Genomic DNA, 24,588 nt, shown 5'->3' with positions numbered 1-24,588 from the left:
CAACAAGACAAACAGTAAGGGTCACTTAGTCTGCAAAATAAGACAACCTTTTTGATTAAACATAACAAAATGATAAGAATTGAATTAAACAATATGATCACTGTATATCTGGTTTATTTCCAACTTTGATAATCAGGGTTACTTTTGTTACATTTACTATATTTGCAAATATATATATATGTATATATGAAAGGGAAATTTCTGTGTTGTTTTAACTGCTTCAAAAGTATCATTAGTGTCCCCAATTACAAAAATGATGTTCAATAAAACAACAATACTAACTGAGCGTGATGTGTTTGAGTATTTACCATCATGTAGAGAGTAAATACTAAACATACAGGTGCTGGTCCTATAATTAGAATATCATCAAAAAGTTTATTTATTTCACTAATTCCATTCAAAAAGTGCAACTTGTATATTATATTCATTCATTACATAGAGACTGATATATTACAAATGTTTATTTCTTTTAATTTTGATCATTATAACTGACAACTAAGGGAAATCACAAATTCAGTATCTGAGGAAATTAGAATATTACTTAAGACCAATACAAAGAAATCATTTTTAGAAATCTTGGCCAACTAAAAAGTATGAGCATGAAAAGTATGAGCATGTACAGCACTCAATACTCAGTTGTGTCTCTTTTGTCTGAATTACTGCAGCAATGCGGCGTGGCATGGAGTGGATCAGTCTGTGGCACTACTCAGGTGTTATGAGAGACCAGGTGTCTCTGATAGTGGTCTTCAGCTCTTCTGCATTGTTGAGTCTGGCATATCGCATCTTCCTCTTCACAATACCTCATAGATTTTCAATGGGGTTAAGGTCAGGTGAGTTTGCTGGCCAATTAAGAACAGGGATACCATGGTCCTTAAACCAGGTACTGGTAGCTTTGACACTGTGTGCAGGTGCAGAGTCCTGTTGGAAAATGAAATCTGCATCTCCATAAAGTTGGTCAGCAGCAGGAAGTATGAAGTGCTCTTAAACTTCCTGGTATACGGCTGTGTTGACCTTTGACCTCAGAAAACACAGTGGATCAACACCAGCAGATGACATGGCACCCCAAACCATCACTGACTGTGGAAACTTTACACTGGACTCAAGCAACGTGGATTGTGTTCCTCTCCATTCTTCCTCCAGACTCTGGGAGCCTGATTTCCAAAGGAAATGCTGAACTCTGAACTCTGTGAACAGCCGGCCTCTTTTACAATGACCTTGTGTGTCTTGTCCTCCTTGTACAAGGTGTCAGTGGTCATCTTTTGGACAACTGTCAGGTCAGCAGTCTTCCCCATGATTGTGTAGCCTACAGAACTAGACTGAGAGAACATTTAAAGGCTTTGCAGGTGTTCTGAGTTAATTAGCTGATTAGAGTGTGGCACCAGGTGTCTTCAATATTGAACCTTTTCACAATATTATAATTTGGGATTTCCCTTAGTTATCAGTTATAATCATCCAAATTAAAAGAAATAAACATTTGAAATATATCAGTCTGTGTTTAATGAATGAATATAATATACAAGTTTCACTTTTTGAATGGAAATCAATTAACTTGATGATATTCTAATTATCTGTCCAGCCCCTGTATTTGTTGGTGATATACTGTAGGGGCAACAGAGGAGAAGCATTTTGTTCATGCTTTTAATGTCACTGACAAACAAATACCAGGGGAAAACACGTTTTTAAGGTAATACCTTGGTACTTTTAAGTGTTACTACTGTTATATATAAATTTGCACTGCAAAAAAAACTTTCCTCATCAATATTTTTTCTGTAAAAATATATCAAAAAATCGTTCAAAGAAGATAAATAAATGTACTTCAGATGCAAAACGGATGAAGATACATATATTCTTAACTACATTTGTGTGTGTTTTAAGCATGAATCAAACAAAATATAGTTAGTGTAAGTTTTTTTTCTTCTTTTTTTGCTGCAGTGTGGTAATCACTCAGAACCAGTGGATGTTGAAATACCATGTTGTTACACTTCATATACCACCAGTGTCACAGAACATGTTATGAAGTGTGTAGTGCTGTAATTTACCCGATCCTAAACCCATCTGCATCAGGCATTGAAACCCACTGAAGCCTTGGTCGGGAATGTTTTCCTATTGTTGCACACAACTGAACTCTATCAGTCAGGGATCATTAACTGCTTACATGCTTGCCTTAGACAGCGTAAAAGAGTCGTTTTTACACCATTCCCAGATGCCTCGGAGAGATGAGATGAGATGAGATGAGAGACATCTGACAGACAGAGGATGAGAGCAGGGCTTCGGATGAGTGACAGCTTCTCCACTACATCACTCCACTCCACACGCAGGAGCAGCGGAGTAAAAACACTTAATCAATATATAACACTGCCTTTTCTGAAACATAGCAGATAAATACACTGCAGAAGTGAGCTGCTATTGATGACTGAGTAAATCTGTGTGTTTGTATACGAGCAGGAGACGTGGGATTAATGTGCAGTTTATGAAGCAGTGCTCGATTTACACATTCACATCTTTTCCCACCAAAATAAAACCTTTGTGATTTGAAATGGTATAACTTTGGAGGTTTGAAGGTTTGAAAGTAAATAATGTTCAGACATAAAAAAAATAAAAAAAACATGCAGATGTTATGACTTGTAGGGTAAAATGTTATCACACACTCATTTTACATTAATAACTATACAATTTCTATCATTATTTTTTTATCATTAAAATGAATAATTATAAGTTAATTCCCCTATATATAAATAGTAAAGAATGAATCAACTAAAACAAGATAAAAAAGGGTAACGCTTTATTTTGATAGTCCACTTTAGACATTCTACTAGCAGTAAGTAACTTTGCAACTACATGTCAACTAGCAGTTAATAGAGTATTAGTAGTCTGTCTGCTTAATATCTTCTAACACTTTCTTTTCAACTTATTGTCAACTTATACTAAGCCTAAACCTACCCCTAACACTAACCCTAAACTTACCCTAACAGTCTACTCTGAGAGTTAGTAGACATGTAGTTGCAAATTTTGAGATTTAGTTGATATATAGTTGACATGTAGTTGCAAAGTAACTTATAGTCAGTAGAATGTCTAAAGTGGACTATCGAAATAAAGTGTAACCAAAAAAAGAATTTGTTTGCCATTAACTGACATCAGAGAACCATGAATGTGTTTGTTGAAATGTTTACATAAAATCTCAAGTAAAAATGAAAACAGAAAGAAGAAGAGTCTGGGAACCTCTGCTTCAGGACATCTGCAGCACATCAGAAGCAGATAGATGCAATGCTTCAGAAACACAACCACAGAAGCAATGCTGTGCAGTTTACAGCCTCTCCTGCATCATTGTTACCTAGCAACAAGGAGTAAATGCATTGACTAGAGGTTTATTGTTGATACATCCATGTTGCAATGAAGAGACTATTTACTATAGGACACCGTTAGCTTCTGTGGAGCGATGTGCTAAACACGAGCGGCAGTATTTGATGCCTTGGGTGTGTGAGGTAAAGTAAAGAGTGTTGTTATTTTACAGAATGAGTATGCAGCTTGAGCTCCTGTCTCAGGGGTGACAACAGAAGGAGTGTGTGTGTGTGTGTGTGTGTGTGTGTGTGCGTGTGTGTTAATGGGGTGCAGGTGGAGCAACTGCTGGTCAGAGCTGCAGGAGATACCGAATTTGCAGATGGTTTCAATAAAACAGACAGAAAATATTGCAACAGAAAATGCTTTTAATGTATGCCTCTGTATTTTTGAAGCCCTAAAGGACATCATCATTACACACACACACACATACACACACACACAGAGAGAGAGAGAGAGAGAGAGAGAGACTGTAATCCTTCTTTGCACATGCTGCAAATTCAAATGAAAACAATGGCGACAGATCAAAGAGGTTTCTCAGGATGGGAGGGGAAGTGAAGACAAGAAATGAACGGCTGAACGTTTCAGCTGCAAGCTGAGATCGAAAAGATGATGATGCATAGGTGGGACTTAAATGTAAGGCTGCATTTACACTTGCAGAGTTATACAATCTTCCAACCGCATTGACAGTCCTTGGTGACTGTAAGATTTCATTTTATCAACACTCCGCAGTAACATTTCCAAGGAAATAAATTAAGTTAATTTCTTGTCAATTTCATGTTAGATTTAGAATGACAGGAGAGTGAGAAAAAGATGGCACAGTTGACCTATTCGAGTGAACTGCTGAAAGAAAAGGCTCTGTTATTACAGCAGTGGTGCATTGGGTTGTTAGTAGAGTCCGGCTTGCTTCAAATCCTCTGCTGCCTTCACTCTTTCCTCAGCTTTCAGCTTTAAAGACTGAATCCCCAACAGATCAATTTGACAGTTCACCTGAAATGAAAAAATAAATAAATTCACAAAATTCTGTCATCATTTACTCACTCTCACATTGTTCCAAGATTTTTTCTTCTGCTGAACACCAAAGAAGAGATTTTAAAGAACGTAACCAAACAGTTTCTGGACCCCCATACTATGGAAGTCAATGGGGACCAACAACTGTTTGGTACCTCATATTCTTCAAAATATCTTCTTTTGTTTTTTAGCAAGTAAGTAAATGACAGAATTTCCATTTTCGGTGAACCGTCTGTTTTAAGGAGCTCATTAACAGCAAAACTGTTTCGGTTATATATATATGAAAAAGTCCAGTGCATTCTGAAACACCACGAAGTCTTGATTCATTCCCATCTCTGAAACAGAAGTTAGGAGTAGTCCTTTGTGTAGAGGGAAAGGCGTAAGACAAAGTGCCAGCACGACAGCAGACAGCAAAAAGATGACAAAACATTTCATGCATGGTTCAACACCACAGGCTTCATTTCCGTTAGACCTCCACTTCAATATCAAATCCATGTTTTATGTGTTTAATCTCTTGCTCTTGATCAGTTTAGAACATTCTTCTTCTGTCTCTATCTCTATCTCTTTCTCTGTCTATCAATCTTTCCTTTCCTGTTTATGACAAGTACACAACAATGCCAAAAAGTACATAAAATACAAGGCAGTGTAAGCTGTCTTACATTCTCAACTACATGAATACAGCAGAGCAGAACAGAAATGTCATGGTGACTCTTTCGTAAGAAAAATTGCACACATTACTTTTCTATATCTCTACCTTAGAACCATTCTGCTGTTGGCTTAAATTAATGGGTTGAAGACACTGACAAAAATCTTAATTTCTACACAAGGAATTATTATTTTTTTTAATCAAAAATGCATCCTTCTTACAAAATTATACAGCATTCTGATGCACTCTCTATCTCCCACAGTGATGGTCCACAGTGTTATGGTTCATTCCTGTTTTCCCCTCGAACACCCTTCCTCTTCTCCCTAAGAATCGCAGAAGCACAACCGCTGTGGTTAGCAGCGAGGCCATATCTTTATCTACAGTGACATTTGGAGGTGTAAGTGATTAATAGAATTTAATTTTGTGCTAAGAATGTGATTAAGTAACAAACAAAGAATGAGCCACCTTAACAGAGCATTGGTTTAGCCTCTGTGCATTATAGGGGACAATCTATTGAAAACAAGCAAGTTTTGTGTTTTTGTCGGAAAATGATCTTTTACATTAGTGATACCCTTGTTTGAAATTATAATATAACTATCAGCAGGGCTATATGACTTCGAAATTAAAGTGAAACAAGTTAAAAAAAGCAAACAAAATCAAAACAAGACAAAAAAATTAAAATATAAAATAATTTTCGTTGTTTGTCTCTATCAACACACCAGGGGATAAGTTGCAATTTTTAAAAATTGAAAGTTCCTCAAGACACAAAAACAAGTTTCATTCATCCTCTCAACTTTACACCAGTCTGAAACTAGAACAGTCAACATAACGCTTGGTGGACGTTATCATTGTAGCATCAGGCAGTTTTCAAGTGTATAAGAATTCAAATGAATTCAGTTTTTGAGGCATTTCAAACCTTGCTGTAGTTTCTGAGGGCAATGTCTCTGCTTGGTCCATACACTCCACATTTATTAGGAATAGTAGTCGCGTTCTGCATCTCATATCTCCAAAAAAAAAAAAAAAAAAAAACTGTGCACGTGAACATTTCCCAGGAAAAATCACTTGCAACAACACATTTCCAGTTTCCAGAGGTTTTCTTGCTTGATGCAGGATTCTTGTCAATCCTTGTTCAAACCCTTTACTTGGGAGCTTCATCTCATAGGAGAAAAAGACTAAAATGTACAGCGGGGTGGTTATTTCCTCTGAGAAGACTGCCTCTCTCCCATATATGCACTGAGCTTTATGAGCAGTCTGTGGGCTGAATGCGGTGTGGGCTGCCCTTGAATCCAGGGACACTGATCATTACACCGGGAGGTGAAAATAACATTTGGTATCACCACCTGAAACGGCATCCCCGCCTCCTGGCACCACATTTACAATGCTTCCTATAAGCATCTGGGCCAGTTAAAAGTTTTATAGTGTCATGAACAGCAGGCTACATTGTAATGGAGACCAGAAGGCACAAAGGGGATTCTGCAGAGCCCATGTTCATTAAAAACTGTGTATCTATGCAGTATATGACTCCTAATTCTGGTTTCTAAATCAAAGCTATCATGTGTAAGAGTAATCTATATCTGGAATGCCTCCTTCTCTATAGCCACGATTGGTACCGCAGCCAGAGTTGGTCATGTTTTGGGATGGTTTGTATAGACCTGTGCCATTCGAGGGGTAGATGGTGTGTATAATGTAATCCTCTCTCACTGGTTTCGGTTGAAGGGGCTGTCTTGTTGCCATTGGTGTCATCTGAAATCCTGGACCTCTGATCTCTAAGATAGTGTTGTCTTTCTTTGTGCCTGACTCGATGTAGTCATCACAGTGTTTGCTCTTTCGAGAGCTACCATGGCTGTAACGGTCTCGTGATGTGAAATGTCCTGCACGGTGCCCGTACCAGCAGAAAATGGCAATGATTAGAGCAAGGGAAACTATTGCCGAAGCACCTCCAATAATTCCAGCAAGTGGAAGAGAAGTCATTTGATCAGAGCTGTCATCTTCACCTTCATCATCAGTGTGGCCAGGATCAGAGGTTTCTGTTCTGGCACAAACTGGAACCTCGTTTGGTTCTGTGTCCCCCCCAGGCAAACTACCCCTGCTTCCACTGTTAGACACTAGAGGCACCATACAGATAATGTAGCTGGAAGCAGGCTGCAGGGAAGTGAGAAGATACTCCCGCCGGTCACCCCTAACCAAGGTTTCTGTGATGGACCCCATGGCAGAGCTGGTTCCTAGGCGAAGCCAGCTTAATCGAAAGGAAGAAGATGTTTGAGCTACGCTCCAGGTAACGCGGATACTGTTGTGGGAAAGGGGTTTCACATTCAGGGCCAGGTTCTTGCCCACACCGCTGCTGCTTAATGTGTAGTCCAGCCCTGTTTCTGGGAGACTGAGGCCTGGTCGCTTGGACCTGAGAGTAAACAGGGACCCTTGAGGGGGTGAAAGTGTGGTAGAAATGGCTCCTGCCGCTCCTCCACTCACCCTGTTACCACCAATGCCGACTCCTCCGGTACCTACTCCTCCACCACCAGCAGTAGCCAACTCACATTCATCCATCTGATTCGTGAGGTCTCTAAGCGCCATGTCTCGGATTCGCTCTGGTGTCTGGCAGATAAAACCTCTAACTGTAATTGTATTCCCCTTTGCTTCCAGCCAGTCGTGCAGCCAGCGCAAGTTGCACCCACAATGCCAAGGGTTTCCTTTCACAAGCAGCTGTCCCAGGCTCTCCATGTCCCTGAACAATCCTCTGGGAAGGGTGGTCAGATTGTTTCCAGAAAGATCTAGGCGCTGTAGTCTGCGCATTCCATCAAGTGAGCCCCGAGGCATGTGTATGAGGTTATTGTCCTGAAGGGATAGTCTCTGCAGGTGGGCACTGGGCAAGTTAAGCGGGGGTGTTTGAAGTGAATTACGGACCAGGGAAAGTTCTGTTAAGTTTGACAAGCGTGAGAAGGTATCATCAGCAATGCGTTGATTAGCTAAAAGATTACCATCCAAGACCAGGCGACGTAAAGAGGACAATCCCCGGAAGGCATGAGTAGGAATAGTAGAGATTCGGTTGTCGTCTAAACGGAGTTCTTCAAGTGAGGCAGGAAGACCAGATGGGATGCTGGAAAGGTGGTTTCTGGAGAGGAAGAGAAGACGCAACCGAGGGTTGTCTGAAAAGGCCTGGTCCTCAATACTCACTGTAGAAACAGAGTTGTCGTCCAGATGCAACTTTTCAAGGAGTGGAAGTCTAGCAAGTGTAGCCCTTGGCAAAACTCGAATGTTGTTGTCCTGGAGGTGAAGCTCTCTTAATGAAGGTGGCAAATGCATGGGAAAGTCATCGAGCTCGTTATCATAAAGATATATAACACGCACGGTGGTGTAATGCTCCAAGGACCTAGGAAGCCCTGCATTGTCAATGTGATTGTTCTGGAGATAAAGGACAGTTGCAGATGGTGGCAGAGGTGGGATTGCGCTCAGTCCGCGGTCGTTGCAGTAAATAAAGTCCTCATCACAGCGACACACAGAGGGGCACACTATGTCACCGTCACCATCAAGTCCCTGTGAAGAAGCTGCAGTCGTCTCCAGTAGCTCAGCCAATAATGTGATGCACAGGAGCAGGAAGAAGAGCAAGTCTCGAAGCTCTCCTATACCTTCAGGAGCCATCATGCAACTAGCAAGCACTCCTAGCCTCCACTTGCCTTTTATAGCTCAATTCAACCAATATAATGGTTCTTTACACCAGATGATTCAGAAGTCCATTTGGTCTTGTGGCACGTTTTCTTTTACCCTGGAAAGTGAGAAGAGGGAGAGAAAAACATGTTAGCTAGCAAGTTAATGCCCTGGACAGATTATTATTTTCCAGTAAGTTAATGAAAGACCAACATCATATGCATGGCACAGTGTGAACTAGTAAGTGACGTAATGTCATTTGTGCACAACGTTAACAACAGGAGGATTGAGGATGCTGTGATCGCAGCTGTGTTTTTGTTGGGTCTCGCGGGTTTCACAATAATGGAGATGGAATGTTGATGTATACGTAAAGCGATTGAAAGAATGGAAAGGAGGACTAACAATCTCCAACAACAACTGCCAGCGCTACATTTGCTACAAATGCCTGCATTTCAGTATCCGTCTATCTATCGCTGTTCATCATACTTGTGAAATAAGTTGACACAACGTTTACAGTATGTTACACAGCATTTTAAATCATGGCGGTTGACGGTGTTTTCGAACATGTCTGGCCAATCAGTATCTACTTACGTCACAGGTAGTACCTGATCTGGAGTAGGAGCTCATTTGGTTCTCGAAAAAGGCAGTTCGGTACTAAAATTGCTCCTAGATCCTGTGGTGCGAAAATGTCCAAAACCGGGTAGTTCCACAATTAGTTCTGGTACTATGAAAAGGTTCTGGTGGTGCGAAAGGCCCTGTTAACAATGCAACAACTGCTGGTGGACATTTTTTTCTTGGTTTGTATGATTCATTTTTCATGGCTAGGTTAGCACTTGGCCTAAAGATACTTATCAAATAAAATTTTCCTTTCTGAACTAACTGTTGTAGAGTTTTGTCAGGTTTTTTTTTTTGTTGTAGCACCCCCGATGTGGGCAGATTGTGACACAACTTGAAGTGCATACACAGAATCTCTTATTGTGTAGGTTTGGACATTGAATAGAGATAGGTCTATTAGACAAATTGGTCAGCACAAGAGCATTTAATTGGTGTAACTCTTTATAATGTTCTGATAAATCATGGGAAAATGCATGTCTGTTTGCATGCTATTATGTTGTTTTAAATGAAACATCTGGTCAAATGAGACTGCCAACCAATACTGGGTATTTGGGTCACTTCATACAGTGCATAGATGAAGGATCAAGAGGAGAGAGCAGAAGAGAGACTGATTTGCAGAGAGTGGAGGGATTAGTAAACATATGTGTTTGTGATTATCTGGATTAGGCAGGTGTTTTTGCTTACAAACGTCACACTCTGTTATGTCCAGTCTAACCTGGCAGCAGAGACATAACATTAATGTTTATTTTCTAGAGCAGGGTTTCCAACCTGAGGGCTTTAGTTGGGGAATGTTTTTTATTTTATTTTTTATTGAATGTTATAAATAATTGCTTAACAACTGAAAAGCAACTACACAGAACAACCCAGTGTTTTGGCGGCGCTTTTCATGTTTAAGAACGACTCTTGTATTCAAAACAGTTTCTGCTAAAAGATGATAGACATTACTCAAAGATTCAGGTGATAAATCAAATAAATAATTAAACCATAATTTAAATCCATATTGAGGAGTACTACAACCATTTTTGCATTGTCATCAGTGATGGGAATAACGGCGTTATAAATAACGGCGTTACTAACGGCATTACTTTTTCCAGTAACGAGTAATCTAATTGATTACTCTTCTCATCTTAATAACGCCGTTACCGTTACTGCAAAAAAATGCGGCGCGTTACTATAACTGATGATGAAGCTGTTTTTTTTTTTTTTTCATCAGACCAACTAGATCTCTGAGCGAGAGGCAAATACTTTTTTTTACTGTTCTTCCTTGGTTAGTGGGCAGAGCACGAGACAAGCGCATAAATGCTGACGATTGGCTGAGGTAGAGTAAAATTTCATTGTAAGCCAATCAGAGGTAGAGTTGGGCGGGTGTTCGAAAGCACGCATAGTAGTGATGGGAATTCGGCTCTTTTGACTCAGCTCACTGAAAAGAGCCGGATCTTTGGCTCACAACCCAGATAGCAAACAGTCATTGAAACTATGCTGAATCAACATCCCGTTGTCAACATTAAGTCATTGAATCAACATCGAACTCTGATGTTGATTCAACATCATTTTGCACCCTGATTTAATATTGAAACAATGTTGAAATTCTGTCCATAGATCAACGGAATTTCAATGCTATTTCAATTATCAGGAATATTGAAACAATGTTGAAATTTCAACTGAACCAAGGATCAACGTGATTTCAATGGAATTTCAATCGTTTTAAAATGTTAATTTTAAATGTAATGCCATAAATTAAATAGCCTGCTTTATCTACAGCCAGGATGTAAAAAATTAATGGAACATTTAAAATCTTGTATAAAACACAGAACACACCACACTATTTAAAATCAAATTTATGTTTATTAGCCTCTCTACTCTTTATTTACACTTCATTGTCATCTGATGCCTGCATAAGTTGTCGTCCAGTCCCTCCTGCCCGGTCTGGCGAATAGCGCAACCACTTTTGGGTGAAAATTGGGTGATGGTAGCTGTCCCCATCTGCTGAGTAAGAGCATCTAAAACAGAAAATAAAATCACAATGCAAAACAAATATAGCATTTAAGTTAAACAGAACATATATTTGAACAAATTCAGTAGCCTAGGCCTATGATTTTTCAATGATCGGATAAGGTAATAAGTCCTCGTGTTGTAGGCTCAAAAGATCATATTTCCCCTATATTCAAAGCACTTTTCAAAACTGCCTGTTCATGGATGTATTCGAATTAAAGGGAGGCAAAAAGGATTAGCTTGCAGTGACCTCTTTCATAAGGAAAATGTATGAGGCCAATTGACTCAAAAATGTTTATGTTTATTATTTCATTGGTTCAGAAGTAGTTGTTAACTCCACAAATTTAATATAAATAACTGGATACTAATTAAATAGTTAATGTAGATTAGAGTTACCATAGACAAAAGATGTTTTGACAAAATAATCATAGACAAAAACCGTTGCATTCAGTTTTTGATGAGGTTTTGGGCTGGAAAACCAATTGCAAGTGGTGCAAGTTGTTTGCAGAAATAAAATAAAATGAAATCAAAAATGTTGTTTTGCTTACTTGGTGTGCAATAGTGATCTGTAAAAGAACAGAAAAGACAAAAATCTCTGTTAAAAACAGCAATTAAAATTCACAATCATACAGTGTGACTGTACTTTATACATATGTACTCAGGTAACCAATCTGTTATTAAAAAAAATAAAAAAAAAGAATATAAACAACATAATATACAAATTAAATATACAGTGGTTTATTCTTTTCAGCTACAGTTGATGTAATAGTAGCATTAAAGAAATAAATGTAAAATATAAAAAACGAAATACACTTTAATGTAGGCCTATAAAATATACAATTCTCATTAAAGCTAATGCATTAGGCCCCATTAACTGGACTCCCCCGGCCTCTCAGATCACCATAAATGTTAAAGGGATTTTAATGCTAAAATATGCTATTTTTTTATGCTGCACTTTCTTCCTATAGTGAATATCAAGCTACAATATATCTGTTTGTCAGCTCAAATGTTTCAGTGGTAGAACTTTTGCCTGGCGTGTCAGAGGTCCGGGTTTGGGTTTTAAAATGAAGTACAATAGTTGTGCAAGTACAATGCTGTATCACTTGCGACGCAAACATCCAAAAGCAAATGAAAGCCGATGAGTACAACTGATGAGTAGTTTACACTTTAGATTAGGGGGTGCAGAAAGCTTTGTAAATTATTTATAATGTTTATTGAGATAATAGTACAATGTTGACATTTCAATGATTTATAAGTGATTAATAATATATTAACTAGTAAATATTAACCATTAAGGATTTTGTTTGACTCAGTTGTTTACTGAAGGCCCTGACTGAAACCCCAGGGTACTCAGGGTACTTACTGTCTGACAGCAGGTTCACTCAGACTCTGATCGTCATCACTGAAGAGTCCAGGAACAAAATAAGCCATCTGACACAGAGACAACAATATTTACTCTGCAGTTCCAGGTTCATTAGAAGGAAACAAGATAAAGCAGAGGTAAAATGCAGATAAAAGACAGAATAATATATATAACAACAATAATAACATATGTAATATACAAATTCTACTACTAATAATATAATCTTAAAATAACAGAATCTATATTTTTAATTTTAGGATGAGTGTGACTTACGTTTTGATGTCAGGGACTTCTTAAATTTGGTGAAATATATTCTGAAAAAGGCATATTAATGTATTTCATGAGCTTCTTTCATGAGTATTTCATGAGCTTCTTTTCATGAGTTCACCTGTATTTCTAAGTCAGTATCTCCCGTCAGCAACATTTCTGAAGGGAGATACTGACTTAGAAATACAGATTTACTGAAGAAGCTCATGAAATACATTAATATGCCTTTTTCAGAATATATTTCACCAATTTTCTTTTCAAAAATCTTGGAGTTTCACTTTGTTCTGTATAGTTTCTTTCTGTCCTCCTGAAATCACAGAACAATTTGTATTAATATCTGTTTATCATGAAATATCAAAACTCATGTGAACTTGTTTTCAGCCGATTAACGTTACACTCTCAGTGTAAGTGACGTCATCGATTCAGTAAATCAGCCTTTTCTAAAAAAAAAAAAAAAAAAAAAAACAGACAAATCACCAGCAAAACATTCACAGAGCCATCAAAATATCTCACACACACGACGATTTGATGAAAAGCCCAGAGTTTCATCAACAAGAGCTCAAAATTAGCCTAACATTACCTGAAAACTGCTAAGATAGATGCTAACGGACTTTTTCGAAGACACTAAACCATTTCTATAAAATAAATTTAATTGAAACATGTCAATAACAAGTAAGAAACGTGTCAGAAACATTTGTATATCATATTTGTGTGATTTTAGCGACTAAACTTACCTAAAACAGCGTAAACCGCAGCGAGAGACGGAGATTACTGCTTGCCAGTAACGGTTTTTTTGTTGACGCCCCGCTGTTTCCATGGCAACTCTGCTCCCCGCTCGCGCAGAACTCACCGCACACACAGCATTCACACAAACAAACATCTCGAGTTAAAACATTACATTTATAATGTACAGCCTCATTCAATAATCACTCACTATAGAGACGGATTCTTTCTGGCAGCCTGTAAAAGAGTGAAAAACACGACGATAAAGGAGTCAGGACTTCTCTTTAATAAACCGCTTTTACATTTTCCCTCTGAGAAACTGCTGGACACGAAAGGCTTTAACATTAATTTACCGTGACCGTTGTCTAAACAAGTTAACGGTAACATTATTTGAAAATGAGCCAGTCTCTTCAGCTGCCCACAGACTGTATAAAAACACACCGCGTGCCTGTGCTGTCTGGGTTCATATCGAACATTAAGCAAGCTTACCTGTACGCTTGTGCCAAGGGTCCAGAAATGAGCTGTGTCCGGTGCAGTACGTTGGGTATACCACCTGTTGATCTCCCGGTCAACCAAAAATCGATGGATTTTCAATCATATTTCCCGGTCAACTATATTTCGATGCAATTTCTATCATATTTCCCGGTCAACTATATTTCGATGCATTTTCAATCATATTTCCTGGTCAACTATATTTCGATGCATTTTCTATCATATTTCCCGGTCAACTATATTTCGATGACTTTTCAACAACCGCATCCTTTCTCTGTCCACTATGAATCAATTACTTTTCAACACATTCAGGGACCCGGTAACCAAATATCAATGCTTAATCAATCATAAAGATAACTATGGATCAATGTTGTTCCAATATTGTTGCCATCAACATTAATAACATCAGGTTTTCATCGATATGATAATGGTGATTCAACATTTATTTTGCATTGAAATTTCAATATCAACCATAATGATGATTCAGATGGAAAAACAATGTTTATTCAATGTTGGCTTGCTGTCTGGGAAACGGCTCTTTAAATGACTTTGACTATATTATTTAAATTTTTATTACATAATTATTTAATTTCTATAGGCTAAATTTGAAAAAATAGAATTGGCTCTTCAGATATGCGAGCCAGCTCTTAGAGTCGGCTCATTCGCGAATCGCGAACGACTCATCAAAAGCTCGATCCATCGATCCAGTCGATCCATCATCACTAACGCTCATTCGCGAACGACCCATCATCACTAACGCTCATGAATTGCGAACAACCCATCATAACGCATAGTCGGACAGGACAGGACACACAACGAACAACACAAGCCAGTCAGTCAACGAGAGACAGGTATGGCAACGAGCCCAAATAATCCAAAAGTAGCCTTCTCTAAATGGAAGTATACTTTTTCCTTCAAGAAATTAAAGAAACAATAAAAGGAAATATCAAAAGTTCCCAAAAATCTATCGTGTTATTTGCATTGATCCACTATATAAACATAATATCTACATACATGCCATTTGTTTGCAGGCTAGTCTCACTTTGTCCCACAGCAACTTTTTTTTTTTAGATGTGTGTACAATGTTTCATGTTTCTGTTAATAATGTATTGTATTAAGTGTCCATTTCATTATAATATTCAGATTTATCATAAATAATTGAACATGCACATGTATTTTAAGTTCCTTTAAAGAGGGGTAGAGGTGGGGTCACGTTTGAGCATTTAAAATTTAATTTTACTTGAAAGTAACGCAATAGTTACTTTCTTAAGTAACTAGTTACTTTTAAAATTTGTAACTGAGTTACTAATTTAGTTACTTTTTGGAAGAAGTAACTAGTAACTGTAACTAATTACTTTTTAATAGTAACTTGCCCAACACTGATTGTCATACAGGAGTATATTGTGTGCAACCCAGCTCTTTTGGAAAATATGCATGTGGTGACATTTCTGCAAAGGTGAGATGTCCAGCGAGTGGCTATAAAAGTGTGTTAAATTCTCTCAGAACCAGGTGAACCTGAATCTGGTGATGTGTTATTACGCTGGTTGTTGTACTTATCGCAGCAGTTTGGAATTTAAATTTCCAGTGAGTGTCACCAAAAGGTCAATGCTTTATCGTGTTTGAAAATGACGCACCGCCTGCATTAAACCATAATCTAAACCTTACTACTAGTGTTAACAAAAGCGGATGGGACTCATACTCGAGAGCACCAGGTGAGCTACAGAGCAAGTTTACTATTTCAAAATTGAAATTGTTGAAGGAACCATGTGAAAATAAGTCTTCTTGAATCTATAATGCCCATGCAATCCTAATTTGTGTATAAAGGAGTATCAGTTAATTGTGTCAGTATTACAGTGTTTCGGATGAATATTGAATTGAGTTCTATGTATAGATTAGAGGGAAGTCGTGCCTTAATGGTTAGAGAGTTGGACTTTTAACCCAAAGTTTGCGGGTTCGAGTCTCAGTACAGGTAAGGAGGAACCCATACTTGGCTACACATTGTGTCACTTTTGTTTTTAGAGTTTTGCAAAAATGTAGGTACGTTTTTTGTTGATGATGTGTTTGTCAGACATGGACATCACTATACCAGCAAACCAAGAGACCAGGAGATTGAGTGTAATTGGATCATCCACACAGCTGCGGTCATGGTATGTATGTGTGCACATACAGTACATCTGTACATGGCATCTGTATATGCATGCCATCCTCTGTGTGTGTATGAGATGTTTGTGTGCACGTGTGTGGAGGCGAGTGAGGAGTGTGGCGTAGTCTCAAGGGTAAAAATGGGGCTGTCCAGACAGGCTGTCGCCTTGGGGTGTCTTGCTCTCTCTTCTTTCCAATATTCCTGCCAGTGGGAGGACAGGACACGACTATATCAATTTCCATCCAGGGACTCTGGGACAGACCACAGAAACAAGTGAGTGACTGCATTTGCGTCACTTCAGTGTCTACCACTACTGCTCCCATTTAAATCAAATTATATCTGCTCATCCCTGCTGCCTCTCGGTAGCATGTAGCAACACTGTATTTAATAAAAGTATTTAAGTATTTAATTTGTTGATTCATAAATTGATTTGTATTTTAATTGTTTGCCTACTATTTAAATTTTGCAACAAAGACATTAAATAGTGCATAGATCTTAAATACAGATATGTTTTTAAAGATATATTTTATTACATTAGATGGTATTTCATATTTAAGCAAAGACATCCTTCTCAAATTATTGTCAATAAACAGCAGTTTCCTGTTGTAACCCCATATAGTATGACAATGTACCCGGTATAGATCCACATGTGTTCAATGCAATGTTTTCCTGGGCAATAATAGTGGAAATATTCAATAGAATTTTTGTAGTTTAGTATTATTATTATTATTTTAGTATTTTTATAGTCAAGACTTCAAATTATTTATTTATACAGAAATTGACTTTAAAAACCTCACTCTGAGAAACATTTACTGCAGTAAAATTTGTGCCACACATACCCCAATAATTTGATCAAGTTAATTTCAAAATATAAAATTATATGCAAAGATGTTTTGACTATTTATAATATTTATTTTATCGTCTGTTTGCTTTATAATATAGCGTACTACAGAACCCATGTGATTAAGATTGTTTGTTTATTGAAGGTAAGAAAGAAGACAAGACCCAACAAGGTAAATGAAGTGAATATCTAATTAAATATGCACTTTTATTCATAAATTCCCAGAACAGGAATCTGAACACTGGATAAAGTCAGGTTCAAAATCCTTGATTTATTTTGTTGACATATTAGAGATTTTACAGATGCGATTTAGGATAAACTTCATAAATCATGAAATCCTGGATTTCTGTACACAGTTTTGGAGGCAGTGTGTAAGTGTGATTGACACAACGTGAGGTCATATTTATTTTTAAACGTGAGACAGACGATAATTTCGGATCAGTGTGCGAGGACCTTCAGAAGGAAAGTCGTTACACGCCGTTACAGATTATCTGTCAGACAGTGCATTGCTGTAAATATTTTGGGAACTGAAAATATCAGACACAGGACAGAGAGAGAGAGCGATGGGAAAGATGATGGACGTTTACAAGTAACTGAGGAAACAGCGTGATTAAAGGTTGAATGAAAGCTGCGATGGGAGATGGAGGAACAGGGCTGAGAGACACTGTTAAGTCGATGTGCTCTGGATTGATGTTTTGGGGATGAGAGGTCTCTTTATCCAGCTCCCAATGGGGAGTTCAAATAGCGTTAAAAGATTTGCCTCATCCATCCATCCATCAGTTCACAGGCAGGCAGCCATCCAGTCAAATATTTAGACATACACCTACTATCAAGTTATTTTTACAAAAGCCAGTGAAAAACTTGTGAAGTAAAACAATGAAACCTTTTCAGATAGACACAATAAGCTTCCTAATGCTGACTCCTCAGCTGCAACAGCAATACGCTAGAATATGTTAAGATTCAATTATTTTATTTTAAATAAAAACAAGTAATTGTATCCATGAATTATCCAAATCAAAATAAACTATTAATTTGCCAGGTAATATAGTTCTATATCTTAACTAGGCTGTTCACAGTATACTGTTGATATGTGTATACTGACCATATTGCAAAGTGTTCTCAAAATAATGAAATTAAAATAAAATAAAATAAAATAAATATGAGATTAAGACTGTATTTAACAAATACTTTTTATATTTTATAGATTTATTTAATATTTACATTTCAACTGTGAGTATACATGTTATTTTATGCTTGTGATTTTGGAAATGGATCTTTACTGTCCCTGATTAGGCTTATTTTTTAGTATTTTAGACTCATTTTCAACACAAATTGTGTGCTGTCTGTAAGTGCCATTTTTGAAAGTGTAATTGTTTAGCTGAATTTTTTTTATTTATTATTATTCATATTGGTGTGTGTTTTTTATAACTGATAACCAGGAAGCTATGTTGGTCAGAGATTTATTTTTATTTTTTTCTGTAGAAGACAAAGAGAAAAATTTACACACAACAGCAACAACAGATAACGACAATTCATAGAGACACATAAAGACCCAAAACTGGACCAGACTCCAGACATGAAGCACTGCCTATCAGTGTTTTCAGGTCAGCCACTTGCTTGACGGACACTAAAGCCAGAAGGAGGGTGGTCTTAAGCGTCAGGGGCAGGGGCGATTCTAGGATTTTTTCAACTGGGGGGCACAAGAGGGGCCACGATTAATACAGAGGGGCCAATCTTGTGTTGTTTGAACTGTATATCCAAATAATTTCAAGAGTTCAGTAACCTTTAAAATCAGTAATAAACAGTGATACCCTATTATATTTTAATAGCAGTTATTCACTGCTCTAAATCAAAACAATCAAATACAATTTGTATTAACTTTTCACTTTACAAAAGTGAAAGAAAAACTAATAAATAAAAGAATCCAATGTATGAATAGTGTACAACTCACAAATAATAATAATAATAGAATTTATTTATAATAGCCTTATATAATATACACTCCTGAACAAAATGTTAAGACCAGGGGATGCTTGCAAATTTTACACATTTCGCACTAGTGGATCATAACCGGGTTGTAAGTGCTGCTTCAAAATGCCAAAAGAAGAAACAGGAGCAAGAGATAAAAAATAGAGAGTAGGCAATTTATTGAAAACTGCATTTAAGGTCAAACAGGCTGTTCATCAGCTGATCAAAAGTTTAAGACCATAGCCATAAAAAGGTCAAATCTGCACAAAAATATGGCTTTCATGTCATTGTTTTTCAAGCAGTCATACTGTCAAGATCTCCTGATGGCAAAGGCAAAAAGGCTTTCTCTTTTTGAATGTGGCAGGATTGTTGAGCTGCACAAGCAAGGTCTCACACAACGCGCCATCGCTGCCGAGGTTGGACGCAGTAAGACAGTCATTTTACATTTCTTAAAAAATCCTGAGAGTTATGGCACAAAAATCAAGTGGTAGACCCAAAAAGATTTCACCTGCACTGAGCCGCAGGATCCGACGGGTTGTCCGTGAAGACACAGGTCGATCCTCGACCCAAATTAAGGCCCTTACTGATGCTGACTGCAGCCCAATAACCATAAGACGTCATCTGCTAGAGAAGGGCTTCAAGAACAAAAAACGTCTTCAAAGGCCACGTCTCCTCCCACGACACAAACTTGCCCGTTTGGAATTTGCAAGGGAGCACCAAACATGGGACATTGAAAGGTGGAAGAAAGTTTTATTCTCTGACGAGAAAAAATTTAACCTGGATGGTCCTGATGGTTTCCAACGTTACTGGCATGACAAGGAGATCCCACCTGAGATGTTTTCTACGCGGCACAGTGGAGGAGGCTCCATCATGATCTGGGGTGCTTTTTCCTTCAATGGGAAAATGGAGCTTCAGGTTGTGCAGGGGCGTCAAACGGCGACTGGCTATGTGGATCTGTTGCAGCGGGCATCCCTCTTGACCGAGGGCCCCGTCTGTGTGGTAATGACTGGGTCTTTCAACAGGACAATGCTGCAATTCACAACGCCCGCCTGACAAAGGACTTCTTCCAGGAGAATAACGTTGCTCTTTTGGACCATCCTGCGTGTTCCCCTGATCTAAATCCCATTGAGAACATTTGGGGATGGATGGCAAGGGAAGTTTACAAAAACGGACGTCAGTTCCAGACCGTGGATGCCCTTCGTGAAGCCATCTTCACCACATGGACCAACGTTCCCACCACCCTCCTGGAAACAGTCGCATCAAGCATGCCGAAACGAGTGTTTGAAGTGATCAACAAGAACGGTGGGGCTACTCACTACTGAGTCCTTTTTTGACACTTTTAGTTTTGTTGTGAGTTTATTTTTGGGCAATGGTCTTAAATTTTTGATCAGCTGATGAACAGCCTGTTTGACTTTAAATGCAGTTTTCAATAAATTGCCTACTCTCTATTTTTTGTCTCTTGATCCTGTTTTTTCTTTTGGCATTTTGAAGCAGCACTTACAACCCGGTTATGATCCACTAGTGCAAAATGTGTAAAACTTGCGATGCATCCCATGGTCTTAAGATTTTGTTCAGGAGTGTATATATAATAGCCTTATTTATATAAATGCAGAATAACATTAATAATTCATAGAAATAAATACACAATTAATGAATCAATATAATATAAATTTAATATAATAAATTGTTTTTGTTTATTATCCACATCCCATTCAATTTGCATAGCAGCAGTTGCAGTAAATTTAAATGGATGTATAAACAAAATCTACTTATGTCAAGGCTAATTAATCTTGAGCATATTGATTTAAAAATATCATATATCCATACTTTGTTAGATAGCTACTTGTTCAAAAAGGTAGCTTTGGTTTAACATGTAAAATATGTGGATAGAAACAGTTTAGAATAGCTTAATTAGTCCAGTGTTATTTTAGTATTAGTTATTTATCATGCATTAAATATTTATGTATGATTTTTTTATTTGAGAATGTTTCTGGGTGTCATCAAATGACGTTTTATCAATAACTTCTGTGAAAACACAGTACACGCCAAATTTGAGACTTACTTTGACACAAAATTCAAGAAAACTACAATATATTGTATAGCAAGTAAACATCAAGTTATAGAAATTACATACAATTAGTTTTAGACAACAATCGCGGAGCTATATGTGTATTTTGGACTTTTTTTCACCACAAGTCTGAAAGAAGACATGTTATTGAAGACAAACAGCCCCAAATCTCAAAAATGACCAGTAAAAAAAACGATGTTTTTGCATGTGTCTCACCCATAGACTGTAAAAAAAAGTCTCAAGTGTGGAGCGTTAGATAAACATCATACGATTTGTTTCGTCACCTCACTTAAGTGAAAAAAGTCGCATGATTCAATAATGACTTTATTAGAATTGCAATTATACTTTTTTAAACCATTGCTTTAAATTGCGTTGTTGCCTATATCGGCGCGTTCGGCCGAAAAATAAGTAAATCGTAACGCAGTAAACCCCTTTTACATTCAGCATCAGAGGAGCATAGTAAATATAATGATAAGCATCTTGGTCTGCTCTAGGAGATAACATCGTCATCGAACCTGGTCTAACACTGAAAGACGTTAACGTTAGTACCAAACACTTCTTGCACTGCAACAACTCGCTAATCGAAAAACATAAGCTATATAAAATAGATCAACTTATCGTGTGCTTTTTTTCGTTGGAAAACAGCAGCTCGCTAATTCTTGGTGCTCGTTGAGAAGCGCGACGCAATCATGAGTTATTTACTAAACTGAAAGATTATGATTTTAATTTGTGAGTGACAGACAAGTAGAAGGGTGGGGGCACACTGGGGGGCCAATCAGTTTTCAGGAGGGGCCAGTGCCCCCATGGCCCCTCCCCTGGCTACGCCACTGGTCAGGGGGCACAAGTGGGCTGACTGGAGTGGTTTGAAGGGATGCCCCTAGGTCCTGAGGAATATAGATGAGTACCAAGTCGGCACAGTATGAGGATGAGGTGGATTTGATCTCCGAGATCCCCTCAGAAACTTTACGAACAGGTTGTTTCTGCCAATTGACTGAACAGTTATGAGAGAATTATTGGCCATGATGGCTGACACATACACTTTATTGTATTGAAGGGGTGTGGCCCTTATGCAGCAGCTCTTGTTCAAAGGTTAGCATGGGAGGAAGGCATAAAGGCTACCACTGTCATATTGTCTGAGTGGACCAGTACGTGGTGCTCCTTCAAAGCTAAAAAGGAGGTACTTAGTGCTAGAAAATCCACCATCATCTCGAGGCAGTTAATGTGTAAGCATTGCTCCAGATTTAACTAGGAGCCGAATGCCAGAGTCTGCTCAGAGCTCCCCAACCCAAGACGGAGGCATCTGTCCATCTTCCTTCCGAAGTTCAGTCTAAATGGGATACTTGATTGAAACAGTCCAAGGGTTTTTCAAGGGTCCATGGCTCTGATGCAGCAGTGGGCTTCCCTGAGATGAAAACATCCCAGATGCTAAGTGTCTAAGTGTGGGCTTTGATGCCAATACTTTAGGGGCCACATGTGAAGCAAGCCCAGAGGAATTACATAGAAATCGGCTGAAATGAGGCCAAGCATCCTTTGGAGAGCCCTGATTTCATTTTCGACGACTTTCTCCAGACAGACTACTCGTAGGTTGGGAGACAATGAGATGTGTGGCTAAAAACAGATGATCATTGAGGTCATTCAAGATCTGTCTCAGAGCCATGTCTACGCACTTCGTAAAAGTGCGTGGGGTCAGAGACAGTCCGAATGGCAGGACTGTTTATTGATAGACCACTCCTTTGAATGCAAATCTCAAGATAGGTCTGTGATGGGGCAAAAGTAAGTGTCTTTCAGATCCACCAATATAAATCAGTCCCCAGGGCAGATCCATTTCAAAGTCAGCTTCTTAAAAAGTCCATCTCATGAGTGAGCAATTCAGATGACTGAGATCGAGAATGGGCCTGAGCCCACCATCTTTTTTGGGAACATGGAAGTAGTGGCTGTAAAAGTCCAACTCAATGTTCACAAGAGGAATTGTTTCTACTGCTTCTTTTGCAAGCAGTGTTTGCTCTTTAGACTGATGAATGTGAGCATTGTTGTCCTGTACCAAAGTTAAAATAATCCTTCTGAAGCAAGGCTGATTGCAAGCAAACTGGACTGAGAAACCTCATTCTACAGGGCAGGAGCACTTACGCAAGAAGTGGCAAATTACCTGTGACAACTTCGGAGCTTCAGTTAAGCGCTTTGCAAATCTGCCAGGCATTCTCGAGGGGGGAACTTGCCATTCACTTTTACTTGAGCACTGTCAACAGAGCTGAGGGTGGCAGAATTAGAGGAGTAGACACGCCATGCCTTGGTGAGTTTATATGAACTTCTGGAACCACGGCACCAGTCTCTAGTGGGAGAATCACTGAAGATGGCCCAGGCATTGCATTCACTGTGCCCATCTGCACTCGCAGCTCCACATTTGCAACAACATCACTGGGATATTTACTCTAATAGATGCTGGATAGCTGCAAGGGAAGGCTTCAAGCAATCTAGGGTTTCTTCTTGCCATATCACCCTGCAGCCCAAGCAGGGGCGTCGCACCCGTGGGGGATGTGGGGGTTTTAACACCCACACTTTTCCCAGTGAGAGGGTTCGACACCTGCACATTTTCTGCAGTTTTCCCGCAGTTTTGCACAAACGCCTTACTACAGTCACTCCTCCGTTTCTCTGACCACTCTGTGTCTGCTCTCACTGCGGCTGCCTCCTCCCCCTCCCTCTCAAACTTGACACCGGCTTTGAGAGTGATCGGCTGATGATTGGCTGTTTTGCCTTAAGTCCCGCCTCTCTTGGGGTGTTATAGGTCAGCTCGTGCTGAGGAGGCGGGAACTTATGGTTATTTACATCTTCCTTTTCCAGGTACTTTGAATGAGTGTTTATGCTTTAGAGGTTTTTAAATAAGCTTGATATGTGTTTGGGAAGATGTTCTGTTAATCGTTTTGTTGACATGTCGAGTGTTTTTCGGTATTATATTTCGTTTTTTAGACTAATGTTAATTGCTATTATTGGGATATTGTTTGCATACCTGTTGAAGAACTATGAAATTAAAGTGTATATTATTTTAATGTTTAAAAACAGTAAATTGTTACATTATTTATACCACCAGAGAAAAAGCTTTGTGTGGACGTTTTTTTCTCTCATTTTCTGATTTTGCGTTTTTTTCTCCCCTTTTCTGATTTTTTTTTTCTTTTCTTTTTTTTTAATGTAGGATAATTTTTTTCCCAGCCAAACGCTGCAAGCCGGAAATCCCGCACAGTGCCAGAGAACTTTAAGCCCTGCATTTTGTACCCCTCTGTCAATGTGTTCATCATTTTTATTGTTTATAAACAAACCACATCCATCCCCCACACTTTTGAAAAGCTTGCTACGCCCCTGAGCCCAAGACTGGTTGCCCAATGAAGCTAAGCAGGGTTGAGTCTGGTCAGTACCTGGATGGGAGACCTCCTGGGAAAATTAGGTTGCTGCTGGAAGAGGTGTTAGAGAGCTGCTCACCCTGTGGTCT

General features: G+C 38.6%; 1 protein-coding gene across 2 annotated transcripts in view; it reads right to left on the bottom strand.

The window, feature by feature from the left end:
* Positions 1 to 3,684: 3,684 nt before the first annotated feature.
* The window catches only part of flrt1a (fibronectin leucine rich transmembrane protein 1a), a 51,974-nt gene continuing 31,070 nt past the window's right edge, over positions 3,685 to 24,588 (bottom strand). For both annotated transcript variants that reach the window (XM_052591581.1, XM_052591580.1), the window contains one exon: positions 3,685 to 8,753. In XM_052591581.1, the coding sequence (XP_052447541.1) occupies positions 6,545 to 8,632 (2,088 nt within the window). In that variant the 5' untranslated portion in view covers positions 8,633 to 8,753 and the 3' untranslated portion in view covers positions 3,685 to 6,544. The remainder of the gene's footprint in view (positions 8,754 to 24,588) is intronic.

This window comes from Carassius gibelio, chromosome A5 (assembly GCF_023724105.1).
Source record: "Carassius gibelio isolate Cgi1373 ecotype wild population from Czech Republic chromosome A5, carGib1.2-hapl.c, whole genome shotgun sequence".
Classification (NCBI taxonomy): Eukaryota; Metazoa; Chordata; class Actinopteri; order Cypriniformes; family Cyprinidae; genus Carassius; species Carassius gibelio.
Note: the sequence above shows the minus strand (reverse complement) of the source record. Positions and strands in the feature narration are given on the sequence as shown.